We start from the raw sequence: 20,356 nt of genomic DNA on the forward strand, positions 1-20,356 counted from the left end.
GTAGTCAATAATTATATCCCTTAAAACTCATCTTTGATCACCAATGACATTTAAATGCAATTTTCTTTAAAAATTTCTTCACGCCTTAAAATATCTTGAATGTAACGACACCCTTGCCTCATTTAGTATGTGCAGTTCTATGAATATGCAAATGAGCCCCGCCTCCACTCACTCACTCAGCTCAGAGATCCACTGGTTGACGATCACACATTGATCTGATTGGTTACAAGGTAGTTTGTGACGTCAGAAACACCAGCGATTTCAAAGCGTGTTTCTGAGACTGTCTTTGGTTCACTGCAGTTTTAAGGAGGAAATACTGAGCAATGGTGTCGACTTATGAATTTAACTTATGAACTTATGTCTTAAAGCATATTAAAAACACCACATAGACACATAAACAACATTAAAAGCTGGATTTAACCTTGAATTTAACATTCAAGCGGTTTTAGACCATCGGATGTGTATCATTATATTGAACTAATGCACTGAGACGTTGTGGCACGCGAACACTCATGCAGAAAGAAGATCACCACGCGCAGAGAAACATCAGCAGCGCAGAAACTCTTTTCTCATGAAAGTAGCTTGAGAAACTCAACCACTTAGACTTTTCCCGTTTCCCTTTTTAGTCATTATTTAACTGACAAAATCTGAATTTTTAACTTCTACAATTCACACCAACATTTTTCAACATGAAGCTAAGACATTGAAGATGCTAAATTGTGAACAGATATTGGATATCTTGTCCGTCCTCATTGCAACACCGTTCAAGATATTCAGTATCTGGTGTGAACTGTAGAAGTTTACCAACTCAGAGCCTGACTTTTAAAAAAAACACAGTCAAACCGAATAGCCAGTTGTTCAGAGCTAATGACTGCTAATCAGAAAGTTGTCCGGCTCGATGAGAGCTGTATATGTACTGAGTTTGGTGACTGTAAGTAAAACTACCCCCCCCCCACTAATGTCCAAAGGGGGCGCCACTGAGCTCCCTCTCCACGCCTGTTTCCAAGGCTTTGCAAGTGTCGGACGGCCGACAGCTCAGATGTGTGTGTCCAGTTTCGTGTAATTTGAAGCACTCTAATCGAAGTGACTGAAAATTATTATAGGATACGCCCATTTACTTAACTAATATGATTCATATTATTTTGGTTTCTCTAAGCAATAAGTACAAATGTGAATAAAGTACAGGTATCAGTGTTGTACTCGTTCCGGGAAAAAATATGTCAAGTCTCCTTCATTTATATAGCGCTTTTAACAATATAGATTGTTTCAAAGCAGCCTGTCGTAGATTTTTCCCTAAACCTAATTAAGTGCTATCTCATCTGAGCTAAGTATATAAGTAAGTATAGACTGTTAGAAAGCAGCTTTACAGTGATAACAGGAGATTACAGTAACAGAGATTGTTTAGGCTTTACAGCAGCTCTAGAATAAAGTTATTGTCCAGATAAAGTTAGTTTGATTGATTCACTTCTGTTGTAAAGATCATTAGTTATTAACTTAGGGGCCGCTAACACGACACCGTTCTAACAGAAAACCCTCAACGCGCTCCGGCCGCTCATTCACACAACAACAGTGTCTGGTGCTCGAGAACACAAACCTTGAAATAGGTTCCAAGGTGCAAGCGTTGAATAATAAAACATTTTTTTTAAAGTTCATGGATAGATGCACTTTTATGATGGATAGATGCACTTTTATGATGGATAGATGACGGAGGAGGACGAGCTGTCAGAGATGCAGCTGAGACTCCTGGCTCTACAGTCCGCCAGCAGAAAGTGGCAGCAGAAGGAGACGCAGGTGCTGAAGGAGAGCAAGGACAAGATCTCCAGAGCCGCCAGAGCGCCGCAGGACAAGAGCGAGAGCGACCGGAGCAAGACCAGCAGAGGGAACACCCTGAGCCGATCGCAGGAGGGAGTGAGAGCCGCCAGAGCCACGCCGGACAAGAGCCGAGTGAAGAAACCAGCTCACCTGAGTAAGACTCGCTCACACTCATCGTGTGTGTGTGTGTGTCTTCAACATTACATCAGTCAGATCGCAGAGCTTCATCTGTGTGTGTGTGTGTGTGTGTGTGTGTGTGTGTGTAGCCAAGCAGGCGTGGAGGAAGCAGCAGCTGCGCACCTGGAAGCACCAGCAGGAGGAGCAGAGACACCAGCAGGAGGAGGAGGAGGAGCGGAGGAAGAGGGAGGACGAGATCCGCAAGATCCGAGACCTGTCCAACCAGGACGAGCAGTACAACCGCTTCATGAAGCTGGTGGGCTCCAGGCATCACACGCGCAGCAAGGTCAGTCACATGATCAGTCACATGACCACACCAGCACACCGCTGCCTGAAGTCATGTGACCTGTGCTCTCTCCCAGTCCTCAGACGGCGAGCCGAGGAAACTGACCAAGCAGAGCCTGGACTCCTCTGGGAACCTGTACCAGTATGACAACTACGATGAGGTGGCGATGGACACGGACAGCGAGCCCAGCTCTCCAGGTACTGAAGAACACAGGTGCACCACTGACCCTGAGCTCACACACTGTAACCCTCAGTCTCCAGTTACTGCAGAACACAGGTGCACCACTGACCCTGAGCTCACACACTGTAACCCTCAGTCTCCAGTTACTGCAGAACACAGGTGCACCACTGACCCTGAACTCACACACTGTAACCCTCAGTCTCCAGTTACTGCAGAACACAGGTGCACCACTGACCCTGAACTCACACACTGTAACCCTCAGTCTCCAGTTACTGCAGAACACAGGTGCACCACTGACCCTGAACTCACACACTGTAACCCTCAGTCTCCAGGTACTGCAGAACACAGGTGCACCACTGACCCTGAGCTCACACACTGTAACCCTCAGTCTCCAGTTACTGAAGAACACAGGTGCACCACTGACCCTGAGCTCACACACTGTAACCCTCAGTCTCCAGTTACTGCAGAACACAGGTGCACCACTGACCCTGAGCTCACACACTGTTACTGAAGAACACAGGTGCACCACTGACCCTGAGCTCACACACTGTAACCCTCAGTCTCCAGTTACTGCAGAACACAGGTGCACCACTGACCCTGAGCTCACACACTGTAACCCTCAGTCTCCAGTTACTGCAGAACACAGGTGCACCACTGACCCTGAACTCACACACTGTAACCCTCAGTCTCCAGTTACTGCAGAACACAGGTGCACCACTGACCCTGAACTCACACACTGTAACCCTCAGTCTCCAGTTACTGCAGAACACAGGTGCACCACTGACCCTGAACTCACACACTGTAACCCTCAGTCTCCAGGTACTGCAGAACACAGGTGCACCACTGACCCTGAGCTCACACACTGTAACCCTCAGTCTCCAGTTACTGAAGAACACAGGTGCACCACTGACCCTGAGCTCACACACTGTAACCCTCAGTCTCCAGTTACTGCAGAACACAGGTGCACCACTGACCCTGAGCTCACACACTGTAACCCTCAGTCTCCAGTTACTGAAGAACACAGGTGCACCACTGACCCTGAGCTCACACACTGTAACCCTCAGTCTCCAGGTACTGCAGAACACAGGTGCACCACTGACCCTGAACTCACACACTGTAACCCTCAGTCTCCAGTTACTGCAGAACACAGGTGCACCACTGACCCTGAACTCACACACTGTAACCCTCAGTCTCCAGTTACTGCAGAACACAGGTGCACCACTGACCCTGAACTCACACACTGTAGCCCTCAGTCTCCAGTTACTGAAGAACACAGGTGCACCACTGACCCTGAGCTCACACACTGTAGCCCTCAGTCTCCAGGTACTGAAGAACACAGGTGCACCACTGACCCTGAGCTCACACACTGTAACCCTCAGTCTCCAGGTACTGCAGAACACAGGTGCACCACTGACCCTGAGCTCACACACTGTAACCCTCAGTCTCCAGTTACTGCAGAACACAGGTGCACCACTGACCCTGAGCTCACACACTGTAACCCTCAGTCTCCAGTTACTGAAGAACACAGGTGCACCACTGACCCTGAGCTCACACACTGTAGCCCTCAGTCTCCAGTTACTGCAGAACACAGGTGCACCACTGACCCTGAGCTCACACACTGTAACCCTCAGTCTCCAGTTACTGCAGAACACAGGTGCACCACTGACCCTGAACTCACACATTGTAGCCCTCAGTCTCCAGTTACTGCAGAACACAGGTGCACCACTGACCCTGAACTCACACACTGTAGCCCTCAGTCTCCAGTTACTGCAGAACACAGGTGCACCACTGACCCTGAGCTCACACACTGTAACCCTCAGTCTCCAGTTACTGCAGAACACAGGTGCACCACTGACCCTGAACTCACACACTGTAACCCTCAGTCTCCAGTTACTGCAGAACACAGGTGCACCACTGACCCTGAACTCACACACTGTAACCCTCAGTTTCCAGTTACTGCAGAACACAGGTGCACCACTGACCCTGAGCTCACACACTGTAACCCTCAGTCTCCAGTTACTGCAGAACACAGGTGCACCACTGACCCTGAGCTCACACACTGTAACCCTCAGTTTCCAGTTACTGCAGAACACAGGTGCACCACTGACCCTGAGCTCACACACTGTAACCCTCAGTCTCCAGTTACTGCAGAACACAGGTGCACCACTGACCCTGAGCTCACACACTGTAACCCTCAGTCTCCAGTTACTGAAGAACACAGGTGCACCACTGACCCTGAGCTCACACACTGTAACCCTCAGTCTCCAGTTACTGCAGAACACAGGTGCACCACTGACCCTGAGCTCACACACTGTAACCCTCAGTCTCCAGTTACTGCAGAACACAGGTGCACCACTGACCCTGAACTCACACACTGTAACCCTCAGTCTCCAGTTACTGAAGAACACAGGTGCACCACTGACCCTGAGCTCACACACTGTAACCCTCAGTCTCCAGTTACTGCAGAACACAGGTGCATCACTGACCCTGAGCTCACACACTGTAACCCTCAGTCTCCAGTTACTGCAGAACACAGGTGCATCACTGACCCTGAGCTCACACACTGTAACCCTCAGTCTCCAGTTACTGAAGAACACAGGTGCACCACTGACCCTGAGCTCACACACTGTAACCCTCAGTCTCCAGTTACTGCAGAACACAGGTGCACCACTGACCCTGAACTCACACACTGTAACCCTCAGTCTCCAGTTACTGCAGAACACAGGTGCACCACTGACCCTGAGCTCACACACTGTAACCCTCAGTCTCCAGTTACTGCAGAACACAGGTGCATCACTGACCCTGAGCTCACACACTGTAACCCTCAGTCTCCAGTTACTGCAGAACACAGGTGCACCACTGACCCTGAGCTCACACACTGTAACCCTCAGTTTCCAGTTACTGCAGAACACAGGTGCACCACTGACCCTGAGCTCACACACTGTAACCCTCAGTCTCCAGTTACTGCAGAACACAGGTGCACCACTGACCCTGAGCTCACACACTGTAACCCTCAGTCTCCAGTTACTGCAGAACACAGGTGCACCACTGACCCTGAGCTCACACACTGTAACCCTCAGTCTCCAGTTACTGAAGAACACAGGTGCACCACTGACCCTGAGCTCACACACTGTAACCCTCAGTCTCCAGTTACTGCAGAACACAGGTGCACCACTGACCCTGAGCTCACACACTGTAACCCTCAGTCTCCAGTTACTGCAGAACACAGGTGCACCACTGACCCTGAGCTCACACACTGTAACCCTCAGTCTCCAGTTACTGCAGAACACAGGTGCACCACTGACCCTGAACTCACACACTGTAGCCCTCAGTCTCCAGTTACTGCAGAACACAGGTGCATCACTGACCCTGAGCTCACACACTGTAACCCTCAGTCTCCAGTTACTGAAGAACACAGGTGCACCACTGACCCTGAGCTCACACACTGTAACCCTCAGTTTCCAGTTACTGCAGAACACAGGTGCACCACTGACCCTGAGCTCACACACTGTAACCCTCAGTCTCCAGTTACTGCAGAACACAGGTGCATCACTGACCCTGAGCTCACACACTGTAACCCTCAGTCTCCAGTTACTGCAGAACACAGGTGCACCACTGACCCTGAGCTCACACACTGTAACCCTCAGTCTCCAGGTACTGCAGAACACAGGTGCACCACTGACCCTGAGCTCACACACTGTAACCCTCAGTCTCCAGGTACTGCAGAACACAGGTGCACCACTGACCCTGAGCTCACACACTGTAACCCTCAGTCTCCAGGTACTGCAGAACACAGGTGCACCACTGACCCTGAGCTCACACACTGTAACCATCAGTCTCCAGGTACTGCAGAACACAGGTGCACCACTGACCCTGAGCTCACACACTGTAACCCTCAGTCTCCAGTTACTGAAGAACACAGGTGCACCACTGACCCTGAGCTCACACACTGTAACCCTCAGTCTCCAGTTACTGTAGAACACAGGTGCACCACTGACCCTGAGCTCACACACTGTAACCCTCAGTCTCCAGTTACTGCAGAACACAGGTGCACCACTGACCCTGAACTCACACACTGTAACCCTCAGTCTCCAGTTACTGCAGAACACAGGTGCACCACTGACCCTGAGCTCACACACTGTAACCCTCAGTCTCCAGTTACTGCAGAACACAGGTGCACCACTGACCCTGAACTCACACACTGTAACCCTCAGTCTCCAGTTACTGAAGAACACAGGTGCACCACTGACCCTGAGCTCACACACTGTAACCCTCAGTCTCCAGTTACTGCAGAACACAGGTGCACCACTGACCCTGAGCTCACACACTGTAACCCTCAGTCTCCAGTTACTGAAGAACACAGGTGCACCACTGACCCTGAGCTCACACACTGTAACCCTCCACTTTCATGTCTTTTTCAGCCGCGTCGCCGTCGCGGGATGATGCGTTTCCTGTGTTTCCTCTGGAGTCCACACCTCACAGACAGGTACGCTCAGCCCTCACACACTCCCTCAGAAACACACACTACTTACACACAGAGTTCTGCCATCACACACATGAAGACTGGTCAAACCTTCAGAAGACAGAACAGTGAAACTGCTCGTTATTTCCAGTAATTCCAAATTATTGTTCATATAATCCCAAACAATAAGGTGGAGATCCATGGTTTGATCCTACTGGATCCAGCTCGAGTTTTGAACTTGGCAGACGAAACTTCAGCGTGCAAAATAAACTGAGCGACATCATGGTTTGGTGCGAAGCTGACCTAACTCTTGTGCTCCTATCCCCGGTGTGTTGTGCTCAGGGTGTGTGTGTGCATCAGATGGAGCTCGTGCGCCTGGCTCCGCCTCTTCCTCCACTGCCGCCCCCTGATGAAGACGAGCCGCCGCCCAAACCGCCCTTCGCCGACGAGGAGGAGGAGGAGGAGATGCTGCTGCGGGAGGAGCTGCTCCGAGCCCTGGCCAACAGACGCGCGCGCCCAGAGGTGTGTGTGTGTGTGTGTGTGTGTGTGTGTGTGTGTGTGTGTGTGTGTGTGTTTGTGTGTGTGTGTGTGACGATGATCTGTTGTGTCCTCAGGACTCCAGCACCAGCGGGCCGCCCTCTCCTGCGCTCAGAGCTGTGGTGTGTGTGTGTGTGTGTGTGTGTGTGTATGTGACGATGATCTGTTGTGTCCTCAGGACTCCAGCACCAGCGGGCCGCCCTCTCCTGCGCTCAGAGCTGTGGTGTGTGTGTGTGTGTGTGTGTGTGTGTGTGTGTGTGTGTGTGTGACGATGATCTGTTGTGTCCTCAGGACTCCAGCACCAGCGGGCCGCCCTCTCCTGCGCTCAGAGCTGTGGTTCAGCCCAGGAACAACCTCTCCTCGGTCAGCCTGAACACTGCGGCCTCTCGCGCGCGAGCGCTCCGGTTCATCCGCGCACACCCTGCGCCCAAAGCCCCGTTCGTGGTGAGTGTGATGAGATGCAGAGAGAGTGCTTGATCAAGGCGTTCCCATGTGACTGTGTGTGTGTGTGTGTTCCAGCTGCCCCGACACAAGGCCGTGGTGGTGCGCCTGAACGCGTCTGACGACAGCGACTCTGAGGCCGAGAGCGAGAGCCCCGCTCAGACCGTGTTCGGGGGCCTGGAGTCCATGATTAAAGAGGCTCGCAGGACCGTAGAGGTGTGTGTGTGTGTGTGTGACGACTCCCTTCCCTCCACTCATTCTGACCCAAGATTGAGTGTTCATCGGAGGAGTCCGAGACCCGAGGGCTTTTGTCGCACTTGAACCACGAATACACAAAGAAATTTTAATGGTTTCAAGGAGTTTTGTGGTTAAAATAAAAAAAAGTAACAAATCCCTCCGTCTCGGGTCACTTTGACCCCCTTAGGAATGAGAGGAATGCGAGGAATGCTTCAGTACACGTAGAAAAACCTAAAAAATTTAAAATTCGAACTAAAAATGCTAAACCTTTACCAAAAAACTGATTTTGTAATGTCTACATGTGTATCTGAATGCCCACTGAAGTGGACAGGCTTTAGGACCCAGAGGAACAGCTCATATAGAGCTATAAGGCCATCTAGAGTCAGGAAATATCATCTTACATTATTTATTTCCCACAAGAGGTCTGCAAATACACCCAATGTCAGATATTTGGAGCTAAATTGAAAGGGTTATGCATGAAATTGTGTTATTTTGAATTTAAGTGAAATTACTAATTATTTATAATTTTTTGATCAAATCTAAAAATCTAAATGAATTAAAAAAGCGAGGGAAAGATGTGTTGCATGAAGGTTAACACTCGTGCTCCACTGATACATCCTCCGATATTTGTTTAATTTTATTTTAATTTTCGTCATGGATAATTCGATAACATGGTCAAGTTTGTCCTGACGTCTGAAGCAGGAGTTTTAGGACTGCAGTGATGCGGATGAGGTTTCCTGCGGCTGAAACGCTGATCTGACATCATTAGCATGTGGTAACGCATCACTGCAGCCGTGTGTGATCTCTGCTCTCCTGCTTTCAGGCGGCCAAGCCCAAGCACTCGGTGTCGGAGAAGGAGAATGACCCGGGGAAGAGTGCGGAGGCTCCGGTTGGTCTGGAGTATCGGCTGCTCAGAGACGACATGGCCAGGTCTGCAGTCACGTGATCAGGCTTCACACCTCACATCCTGTTTACTGTGACATATGCTTCTGCTTATGTGCACTTTAACCCCTCGTGTGCTGTTCCTCAGTCTGGAGAAGCAGAGATCGGGCCGGCTGGAGCTCGTGGGCGTCCCGTACACACACACACACTCTCCTGCGGGATCCGACTCAGAGCTGGAGCTCATGGGGAGAGTGGCCGACCTGCAGGAGAAGTTCAGTCAGCACAGGTGAGCGCACACACACACTCACTCATACACTCACACACACACACACACACACACACACACACACACACACACACACACACACTGATGAGTGTTTCCCTCAGGGCGCAGCTGTGTAAAGACGAGGCTCTGCTGAAGCAGCTGCAGCTGCAGGAGCTGAAGAAGAGGGAGTGTGTGCGCGCGGCCGAGGGGAAGGTGTCGCGGCTGAAGGAGCAGCTGCTAGCGTCAGAGAAGATCGCGAGCGCTAACAGAGTGTTGCTGAAGAAGCTGCAGGAGCAGGTGAGAGCCGCGCTCTTCTCGCTGTACTCTCGCACTCAACAGGCAAGGTTATACAGCACATAAAAGCACAAGTGCTGTACATAGAAGGAAACAAATACATAGGATTAAAAATGAAATGCATAAGAAATTAAAATAATAGAAGGATGGAGTCAGTTTCACAGCTGCTTTGATTGAACTGAAAAATTAATGATTGAATAATGGACTTCTGCAGGGAGCGTGTGAAATGTTTTATTTTTCCCAACTTCTTTCTTCCATTTGATTTAATAATTTAATTCTTCTTGAATCTGTTTTAATGGTTAAATTCATATTAAAGGAATGAAAATACAGTCATAATTCAGTTTTAACTACAGCCACTAGATGGCAGCAGAGGACTACTCAATGGGTTTCCATTTAGATATAATGTTTAGACATTATAAAATCATTATTAAAACAATAAAAAATTTACTTTTCAAAGTTTAGCTTTTTTTTACACTAAAGTATAATTTTTTGCATTTGTCACAATATTACAGTCAAACCTGATCGTGCTGTTATATGTGTGTGTTCATCTGTTCTCCACTAGATGTGTTACGGTGTTCTCTGTGTTCTGCATTGTTTAGCTGGCAGAAGGAAACTTTTCAATTCTATTCACATTTATTTGTGTAGCGCTTTTCACAATACACATCACTTCAAAGCAGCTTTACAGGAAGTCCACTTTACAGTTTAGAGTGTTATCCGTTATCAGAGGTGACGTTTACGTTATGTATTTCAGAAATGTACATATACAAATCACAGTTAGCTAAAAATGTATCATTGTAAAACCATGTCATAATTTAAGGCAGAAACTATGAGCTCATTCTGACACACAGATAATCGTAGCATTGGTGGATGTTGATTCAGCCAAAATCTGCCATTTTCTGTGTCATTCCGCGTTATACATTAAATTCCAGTGTTTCAGCTGTAGTGTGTGTGTTTTGCACATCAGTGTAAGCCCTCAGGTGTGTGTCCCGCAGGTTCAGCGAGTACAGCACCGCGTGAGCTTGAAGAAGCAGCAGTCTGTGAAGCTGAAGAGAGATCTCGCTCAGGCCACACTGAAGCGCAGCTCGAGCGCCGCCGTCTACCCGGTAAACCTGCACAACACACTGATGATGGAGCCGGTGGAGTAGGGCTGGGAATCGAGTACTTGTTATAAAATGAAATAAAATGATTCCTTTGTGAGCATTTCAGTATGACTTTAAGCCATTCAAGCGTGAGACCAGATGTGTATCAGTATACTGGATCTGTGCAGATCTTAAAGTGACAGCAGCCTAATATTCCTGCTCTATAATAACACTAATATTCCTGTCTTTTACTTGTCTTTAATAATGCTTAACATTTATATTAGTTCGGCTAGTTGTTTTTCTGTGGTGTTTTTAAACCACAGGCAAACGTTCTTGTAAGCGTTCTTTAGCCTGAGGGTTTTTGTTCATGATAATCAGCTACAATTAAACTTTTTGTAATAAGACTCAATGCGAATGATATCTAAGTGTTATTTTTTACCTTCTCGGAATCGAAATTAGTAATCGATAAGCAGAATCGGAATCGTTAAATTCGAGCGATACCCAGCCCTACAGTGCATGAGTGTGTGTTGTGTGCCGACGGCATGACTGTGTGTTGTGTTGTCAGCCGGTGAAGGTGCGGCGCGTGGACCACTCGGACGTTCACTACGCGGAGCTCATCGCGCAGAAGCAGCGGCTGCAGCAGCTGGAGTCTGAATACGCCCTGAAGATCCAGAAGCTGAAGGAGGCGCAGGCGTTACGCCAAGCTGAGCCGCGGGCCGCCCCCCCGCAGACGCCCGGCGCGCTGTACCCGCTCCCCCAGCCCTCGCTGCACGACCTCTCGCAGGACAAGCTAGCCCTGTCCAGCGAGTGCACGGAGGAGGACGAGCAGATTCCCGCCGCGGCGACGCCCACCGCCCGCCGGCGCTCCTTCAGGGAGTCCGGCTCCTTCACCAAACCCAAGCTGTGCCACCCGGAGACGCCCGCCGCCTCGCCCATGCCCGTCAAACACGCTAAAGCAGAGCTGCTGCTGGGCCTGGACCTGGAGGACCTGTGTCAGAGGTACACGCTGAGCCCCGGCCTCCCCGAGCTCCTGCAGGAGGAGACGCGCTCGCTCCGAGACACCGCACAGCCTTCTGGGAAGGTACAGTACAGCTAGGTTTAAAGATGACACATAAATCAAGGTGTAATATAAATCAATGGTGTCCTCAGAATGTGTGTGTGAAATCTCAGCTCAAAATACCAGATCATTTATTAGAGCTTGTCAAATATGCCCCATTTTGGGTGTGTCCCTTTAAATGCAAATGAGCTTTAGCTCCGCCTCTGTTCAGAAGAGGGCGGGGTCTTTACACGAGCTTTAGAAACTCCGGCAATAACAAAACAGGCCAATCTCACTCATCCAGAATCCCAGAATAACCAGTAGCGAGTGCAGCCTTACGGAGAGACTCAGGAAGAGCTTCTGAATGTTAGTGGAGACATTTGTGTAGTTGTTGTGGAGTTACATTGATCATCTCATCATCATGTTGAACTTCTCCACAAGTGTCCACAGTTCCTGAGGTCTTTATAAGACAGCGGTGACATGTTCTGGTCAATAGTGTTCAGTGCTCGTCTGTGCTCAACCACAGAACAGTTTCAGGCTTTGCTGGATCTTCATCATTGCGTTAGAACTGGTCTCTGTTGTCGCTTGTGGAACCAAATGTCGGCTGGTGTGTGTAAACGTGCAGATTAAGGGCCGGTGTAGGGCTGCACGATAATGGTTAAAATGATAATCACGATTGTTTTGCTCAAAATTATAATCGCGATAATTAATCACGATTATTCTCAGTTGAGAAACTACAGAGAAAGAGAAGAGACAGTTAACGGTTTTGCACGAGTATTTGCGCAAAATCAGCGCAGATTTGGTTTACACGAATTTCCCCAGCAAAGTCAGTAAACATGATAACATGCCAAATTGGCCAGTGATTTGACAGCGATGTTAATTTCAAACCATCAGCATCAGACTTCATTTAACCAACTACAACTTCCTCAGACAGCAAGTCAATACAAATGGCATGATTTAATGTTAGATGAGCGCTTTGTGATGCGTCTTCACATTAGATCTTCTCTAAGCGACACATTTCTGTTGAAAATGAGACAAAGTACAGATCCAGATCGCACAGCAAATTCGTACTGCAAAGAAAAAGTCTGCTTGTTGATACACACTGAAAGCGGGCAGTGGCTGTCGTTGTCACCTGATTCACATCATGAAAACTGGTAAAAACTTCAAAAAACAGAACAGCGAAACTCCTTTAGAAACAGATTTAGTCACACAAACGGCAGTGGCTTGTGAAGAAACACTGGCTGTGTGACAGTTTCATGCCAACAGAATATCGCTGTGGAGATCAGAGCTTTTCCGCAGTGTAGAGAGCGCGCGCAGGGTGGCCAGATGGCACCGATTAAGAAAAACACGGGGCATAAAATGTAAGAGAAAAGCTCTTATTTAAGCTGTTCAGATCTGGCAAGCACAAACATCAGTGCTAGTGGGGACTTGTTTACAATGCAAGATAATGCAACAGTCTGATAAAAAAGTGTTTTCAGGATAAAAATAAAATCGCAAATATCGCGACGATTTTGTAAAAATTAATTGAGAGAGGCAGATATTGTTATCGCGATTAAAAGACGATTAATCGTGCAGCCCTAGGCCGGTAATATTATAATAAGATCCTCTTCATACGTCAGAAGGAGAGAGAAATCTGATCGGCTTAGTTTTTGACACGCTTGCAGAGAAAGGCTCACCAGAACACAGTTACTGGGTTTCACTTTTCATGTTTTCTGGGTTGGTAGAAGCACTCGATTAATAATAATGTTTATTATTTATAGCGCCTTTCAAGAACCCAAGGTCGCTTCACAAAAATAATACGAACAGTTGACAGACGAAGAGAAGTCAGTGCAGTGGGTAAAGGATAGGAGTGATGTGCAGATGTTTTATTATATGTAAGTGCTCGAGCAGCAGAGTTTTGCACCATTTGAAGGCGATGTATAGCTTTGGTGGGTAAGCCGCTATATAAGGAGTTACAGTAGTCCAATCTGGAGGTTATAAACGCGTGGATAACAGTTTCAGCTTCTCCAAAGTTAAGAGAGGGGCGTATACGAACAATAGGTTTAGGTTTAACCGTAAAATACATTTGAATATCATCAGCGTAACTATGCAAGTCGAGACCATGATCTGGCCTAGTGGCAGCACATAAATGAGAAACAGAAGAGGACCGAGTACAGAACCTTGAGGTACACCATGAGGAATAGTGACGGGACGGGATCGGTTCTCACCTATCCGTATATATTGCTGTCTATCCGATAGATATGAAGTGAACCACAGAAGAGCCGCACCAGTGATGCCTATTGCAGACCGTGGAGAGAGAAGTGTAGAGTGGCACACAGTGTCGATTATAGCACTGAAACACCATGATATGTGAGTGTGTTTCCTTCTCTTGTTTTGTGTCATGCAGGTCGTGCTGGTGGACTTCGACCCGTGGGCCGCTCATCAGAGCCGAGTGGAGGCGAAACCAGAGCCGTTCGGAGCATATCACAGTCCTCTACTGGTCTTCAAATCATACAGGTTTGGCTCGCTTCAAGCTCAAAGTATGCTTCAGTTTTCACGCGGACGCTAGTGTGTGTGACGTAGATGTCATCATCAGCATAGTATGCGCACAGCCAACTCGCACATGCTCTTTTACATTTTTTTCAATGTGATATTATACCACATTATCAGTGTTGAATGCTGGGTCGGCAAGAAGCTGAAGTGCATTGAAAAAATCCATCAGTTCCCGGTGCCTGTCCAGGCTGCACACACACACGCCTAGCGTCCGCACCAGAGCTGAAGTGTGCTGTGCTCTCGTCAGTAGTGTTTCAGCTGTCAGTCACTCAGTCCTGTCACATGTTCAGGTTCAGCCCGTATTACCGGACCAAAGAGAAGCTTTCCCTGCGCTCGCTGTCCTACAGCAACATGATCGAGCCCAAGAAGAGCTTCTGCCGCTTCCACCTCACCGGCACCTGCAACGACGACGACTGCGCCTGGTGAGTGTGTGTGTGTGTGTGTGTGTGTGTGTGTGTGTCCACCTCACCGGCACCTGCAACGACGACGACTGCGCCTGGTGAGTGTGTGTGTGTGTGTGTGTGTGTGTGTCTGTGTCCACCTCACCGGCACCTGCAACGACGACGACTGCGCCTGGTGAGTGAGTGTGTGTGTGTGTGTGTGTGTGTCTGTGTCCACCTCACCGGCACCTGCAACGACGACGACTGCGCCTGGTGAGTGAGTGTGTGTGTGTGTGTGTGTGTGTCTGTGTCCACCTCACCGGCACCTGCAACGACGACGACTGCGCCTGGTACGTGTGTGTGTGTGTGTGTGTGTGTGTGTGTGTGTCTGTGTCCACCTCACCGGCACCTGCAACGACGACGACTGCGCCTGGTACGTGTGTGTGTGTGTGTGTGTGTGTGTGTGTGTGTGTGTGTGTGTGTGTGTCTGTGTCTGTGTCCACCTCACCGGCACCTGCAACGACGACGACTGCGCCTGGTACGTGTGTGTGTGTGTGTGTGTGTGTGTGTGTGTGTGTGTGTGTGTGTGTGTGTGTGTGTGTGTGTGTGTGTGTGTGTGTGTCTGTGTCCACCTCACCGGCACCTGCAACGACGACGACTGCGCCTGGTACGTGTGTGTGTGTGTGTGTGTGTGTCTGTGTCCACCTCACCGGCACCTGCAACGACGACGACTGCGCCTGGTACGTGTGTGTGTGTGTGTGTGTGTGTGTGTGTGTGTTTGTGTGTGTGTGTGTGTGTGTGTGTGTGTGTGTGTGTGTGTGTGTGTGTGTGTCTGTGTCCACCTCACCGGCACCTGCAACGACGACGACTGTGCCTGGTACGTGTGTGTGTGTGTGTGTGTGTGTGAGTGTGTGTCTGTGTCCACCTCACCGGCACCTGCAACGACGACGACTGCGCCTGGTACGTGTGTGTGTGTGTGTGTGTGTGTGTGAGTGTGTGTCTGTGTCCACCTCACAGGCACCTGCAACGACGACGACTGTGCCTGGTACGTGTGTGTGTGTGTGTGTGTGTGTGTGTGTGTGTGTGTGTGGCTGAGGCTGTGTGTGTTTGAGTGTGTGTCCACCTCACCGGCACCTGCAACGACGATGACTGCGCCTGGTGTGTGTGTGTGTTGAGTGTGTGTCTGAAGCGGTGTGTGTGTGTGTGTGTTTGAGTGTGTGTCTGAGGCTGTGTGTGTGGCTGAGGCTGTGTGTGTTTGAGTGTGTGTCCACCTCACCGGCACCTGCAACGACGACGACTGCGCCTGGTACGTGTGTGTGTGTGTGTGTGTGTGTGTGTGTGTGTGTGTGTGTCTGTGTCCACCTCACAGGCACCTGCAACGACGACGACTGTGCCTGGTACGTGTGTGTGTGTGTGTGTGTGTGAGTGTGTGTCTGTGTCCACCTCACCGGCACCTGCAACGACGACGACTGCGCCTGGTACGTGTGTGTGTGTGTGTGTGTGTGTGTGTGGCTGAGGCTGAGGCTGTGTGTGTTTGAGTGTGTGTCCACCTCACCGGCACCTGCAACGACGACGACTGCGCCTGGTGTGTGTGTGTGTTGAGTGTGTGTCTGAAGCGGTGTGTGTGTGTGTGTTTGAGTGTGTGTCTGAGGCTGTGTGTGTGGCTGAGGCTGTGTGTGTTTGAGTGTGTGTCCACCTCACCGGCACCTGCAACGACGACGACTGCGCCTGGTGTGTGTGTGTGTCTGAAGCGGTGTGTGTGTGTGTGTTTCAGGCAGCACATGAGGAACTGCACGCTCAGCGAGGGCCAGCTCTTCCAGGACCTGCTCTCCTACTGCCTGCCTCTGATTGGCTGCTCGGACGCCAGCGCCACCAGTGACATCAGCAGCGCCACAGGTAACCGCGTCACATGACCTCTGGGGGCGATCGGCTCAGAGCTGTAGATCATGAGCTCTGACTCTCCTGTTCACAGAGAAGTACATCAAGAAGCTGTTCGGGGCCAATAAGGACCGCATGGGCACGGACCAGAAGGCCGTTCTGCTTGTGAGCAAAGTCAACGAGAGGCTGAAGCACAGTGAGTGCTCGTGTGTGATGCGTGTGTGTGTCTGATGGCTTTAGCTTGCGCCGCCACTGACCGTTGTGTTTCTGTCAGTTCCTCCCTTCACCACGTATAAGGCCCAGAGGAAGTGGAGACCCGAGTCTCAGAGAGTGAAGAGGTCCAGTCAGGAGGAAGAAGATCACGCCAGCGTGGACGTCACTGTTCCTGTCCGACACGGTCAGAGTCCCACATGATCACATGACTGAGCTGTGAACGTATGACTGAGCTGTGGGCGTATGATCACATGACTGAGCTGTGGGCGTATGATCACATGACTGAGCTGTGAACGTATGATCACATGACTGAGCTGTGGGCGTATGATCACATGACTGAGCTGTGGGCGTATGATCACATGACTGAGCTGTGGGCGTATGATCACATGACTGAGCTGTGGGCGTATGATCACATGACTGAGCTGTGGGCGTATGATCACATGACTGAGCTGTGAGCGTATCATGATCACATGACTGAGCTGTGGGCGTATGATCACATGACTGAGCTGTGAGCGTATGATCACATGACTGAGCTGTGGGCGTATGATGATCACATGACTGAGCTGTGGGCGTATGGTCACATGACTGAGCTGTGGGCGTATGATGATCACATGACTGAGCTGTGGGCGTATGATCACATGACTGAGCTGTGAGCGTATGATCACATGACTGAGCTGTGGGCGTATGATGATCACATGACTGAGCTGTGGGCGTATGGTCACATGACTGAGCTGTGAGCGTATGATCACATGACTGAGCTGTGGGCGTATGATCACATGACTGAGCTGTGGGTATATGACTGAGCTGTTAACGTATGATCACATGACTGAGGTGTGGGCGTATGATCACATGACTGAGCTGTGGGTGTATGATCACATGACTGAGCTGTGAGCGTATGATCACATGACTGAGCTGTGAGCGTATGATCACATGACTGAGCTGTGAGCGTATGATCACATGACTGAGCTGTGGGCGTATGATCACATGACTGAGCTGTGAGTGTATGATGATCACATGACTGAGCTGTGGGCGTATGGTCACATGACTGAGCTGTGGGCGTATGATCACATGACTGAGCTGTGGGTATATGATCACATGACTGAGCTGTGGGCGTATGATCACATGACTGAGCTGTGGGCGTATGATCACATGACTGAGCTGTGGGCGTATGATGATCACATGACTGAGCTGTGGGCGTATGGTCACATGACTGAGCTGTGGGCGTATGATGATCACATGACTGAGCTGTGGGCGTATGATCACATGACTGAGCTGTGGGCGTATGACTGAGCTGTTGGCGTATGATCACATGACTGAGCTGTCGGCGTATGATCACATGACTGAGCTGTGGGCGTATGATCACATGACTGAGCTGTGGGCGTATGATGATCACATGACTGAGCTGTGGGCGTATGGTCACATGACTGAGCTGTGGGCGTATGATCACATGACTGAGCTGTGGGCGTATGATGATCACATGACTGAGCTGTGGGCGTATGATCACATGACTGAGCTGTCGGCGTATGATCACATGACTGAGCTGTGGGCGTATGATCACATGACTGAGCTGTGGGCGTATGATGATCACATGACTGAGCTGTGGGCGTATGGTCACATGACTGAGCTGTGGGCGTATGATGATCACATGACTGAGCTGTCGGCGTATGATCACATGACTGAGCTGTGGGCGTATGATCACATGACTGAGCTGTGGGCGTATGATCACATGACTGAGCTGTGAACGTGACGTGTGTTGTGCTCTGACAGATGGCGTGCAGGAGCGCTGGCCGTGGGCCGATGTGTGTGTGACGCAGGATGACAAGCGCTACTTCGCCAGCGAGACGGATGACATCAGTAACCTGGAGACCAGCGTGCTGGAGAGCCCCAACCACGTGCAGCTGTGGATCAAGCTGGCCTTCAAATACCTCAACCAGAAGGACACGTGAGTGCAGTGCCACACCACTATACACTCCTGTCACGCTCCCAGTGCCACACCACTACACTCCTTTCAAGCTCCCAGTGCCACACCACTATACACTCCTGTCATGCTCCCAGTGCCACACCACTACACTCCTTTCAAGCTCCCAGTGCCACACCACTATACACTCCTGTCATGCTCCCAGTGCCACACCACTACACTCCTTTCAAGCTCCCAGTGCCACACCACTATACACTCCTGTCAAGCTCCCAGTGCCACACCACTACACTCCTGTCAAGCTCCCAGTGCCACACCACTATACACTCCTGTCAAGCTCCCAGTGCCACACCACTATACACTCCTGTCAAGCTCCCAGTGCCACACCACTACACTCCTGTCATGCTCCCAGTGCCACACCACTACACTCCTGTCAAGCTCCCAGTGCCACACCACTATACACTCCTGTCAAGCTCCCAGTGTCACACCACTATACACTCCTGTCATGCTCCCAGTGCCACACCACTACACTCCTGTCAAGCTCCCAGTGTCACACCACTATACACTCCTGTCATGCTCCCAGTGCCACACCACTACACTCCTGTCATGCTCCCAGTGCCACACCACTACACTCCTGTCAAGCTCCCAGTGCCACACCACTATACACTCCTGTCATGCTCCCAGTGCCACACCACTACACTCCTGTCATGCTCCCAGTGCCACACCACTACACTCCTGTCAAGCTCCCAGTGCCACACCACTACACTCCTGTCATGCTCCCAGTGCCACACCACTACACTCCTGTCAAGCTCCCAGTGCCACACCACTACACTCCTGTCAAGCTCCCAGTGCCACACCACTACACTCCTGTCATGCTCCCAGTGCCACACCACTACACTCCTGTCATGCTCCCAGTGCCACACCACTACACTCCTGTCAAGGTCCCAGTGCCACACCACTATACACTCCTGTCATGCTCCCAGTGCCACACCACTATACACTCCTGTCATGCTCCCAGTGCCACACCACTATACACTCCTGTCAAGCTCCCAGTGCCACACCACTATACACTCCTGTCATGCTCCCAGTGCCACACCACTATACACTCCTGTCAAGCTCCCAGTGCCACACCACTATACACTCCTGTCAAGCTCCCAGTGCCACACCACTATACACTCCTGTCATGCTCCCAGTGCCACACCACTATACACTTCTGTCATGCTCCCAGTGCCACACCACTATACACTCCTGTCAAGCTCCCAGTGCCACACCACTATACACTCCTGTCAAGCTCCCAGTGCCACACCACTATACACTCCTGTCATGCTCCCAGTGCCACACCACTATACACTTCTGTCATGCTCCCAGTGCCACACCACTATACACTCCTGTCAAGCTCCCAGTGCCACACCACTATACACTCCTGTCATGCTCCCAGTGCCACACCACTATACACTCCTGTCAAGCTCCCAGTGCCACACCACTATACACTCCTGTCAAGCTCCCAGTGCCACACCACTATACACTCCTGTCATGCTCCCAGTGCCACACCACTATACACTCCTGTCAAGCTCCCAGTGCCACACCACTATACACTCCTGTCATGCTCCCAGTGCCACACCACTACACTCCTGTCAAGCTCCCAGTGCCACACCACTACACGCCTGTCATGCTCCCAGTGCCACACCACTACACTCCTGTCAAGCTCCCAGTGCCACACCACTACACTCCTGTCATGCTCCCAGTGCCA

The 20,356-nt window shown here is 50.3% G+C and overlaps 1 protein-coding gene across 2 annotated transcripts in view; it reads left to right on the forward strand.

Moving 5' to 3' along the window:
- zfc3h1 (zinc finger C3H1-type containing) overlaps positions 1-20,356 on the forward strand; it is a 41,189-nt gene that overhangs the window by 7,124 nt on the left and 13,709 nt on the right. For both annotated transcript variants that reach the window (XM_081356608.1, XM_081356609.1), the window contains 18 exons: positions 1,702-1,966; positions 2,079-2,275; positions 2,352-2,472; positions 6,877-6,941; positions 7,260-7,439; positions 7,746-7,898; positions 7,974-8,111; positions 8,956-9,062; positions 9,163-9,300; positions 9,402-9,576; positions 10,566-10,676; positions 11,218-11,733; positions 14,075-14,184; positions 14,511-14,642; positions 16,375-16,496; positions 16,573-16,674; positions 16,753-16,875; positions 18,459-18,633. In XM_081356608.1, coding sequence (XP_081212734.1) covers positions 1,702-1,966; positions 2,079-2,275; positions 2,352-2,472; positions 6,877-6,941; positions 7,260-7,439; positions 7,746-7,898; positions 7,974-8,111; positions 8,956-9,062; positions 9,163-9,300; positions 9,402-9,576; positions 10,566-10,676; positions 11,218-11,733; positions 14,075-14,184; positions 14,511-14,642; positions 16,375-16,496; positions 16,573-16,674; positions 16,753-16,875; positions 18,459-18,633 — 2,930 coding nt within the window. The remainder of the gene's footprint in view (positions 1-1,701; positions 1,967-2,078; positions 2,276-2,351; positions 2,473-6,876; positions 6,942-7,259; positions 7,440-7,745; positions 7,899-7,973; positions 8,112-8,955; positions 9,063-9,162; positions 9,301-9,401; positions 9,577-10,565; positions 10,677-11,217; positions 11,734-14,074; positions 14,185-14,510; positions 14,643-16,374; positions 16,497-16,572; positions 16,675-16,752; positions 16,876-18,458; positions 18,634-20,356) is intronic.

The sequence above is a fragment of the Scardinius erythrophthalmus genome, assembly GCF_964197995.2.
Source record: "Scardinius erythrophthalmus genome assembly, chromosome: 24".
Taxonomy (NCBI): domain Eukaryota; kingdom Metazoa; phylum Chordata; class Actinopteri; order Cypriniformes; family Leuciscidae; genus Scardinius; species Scardinius erythrophthalmus.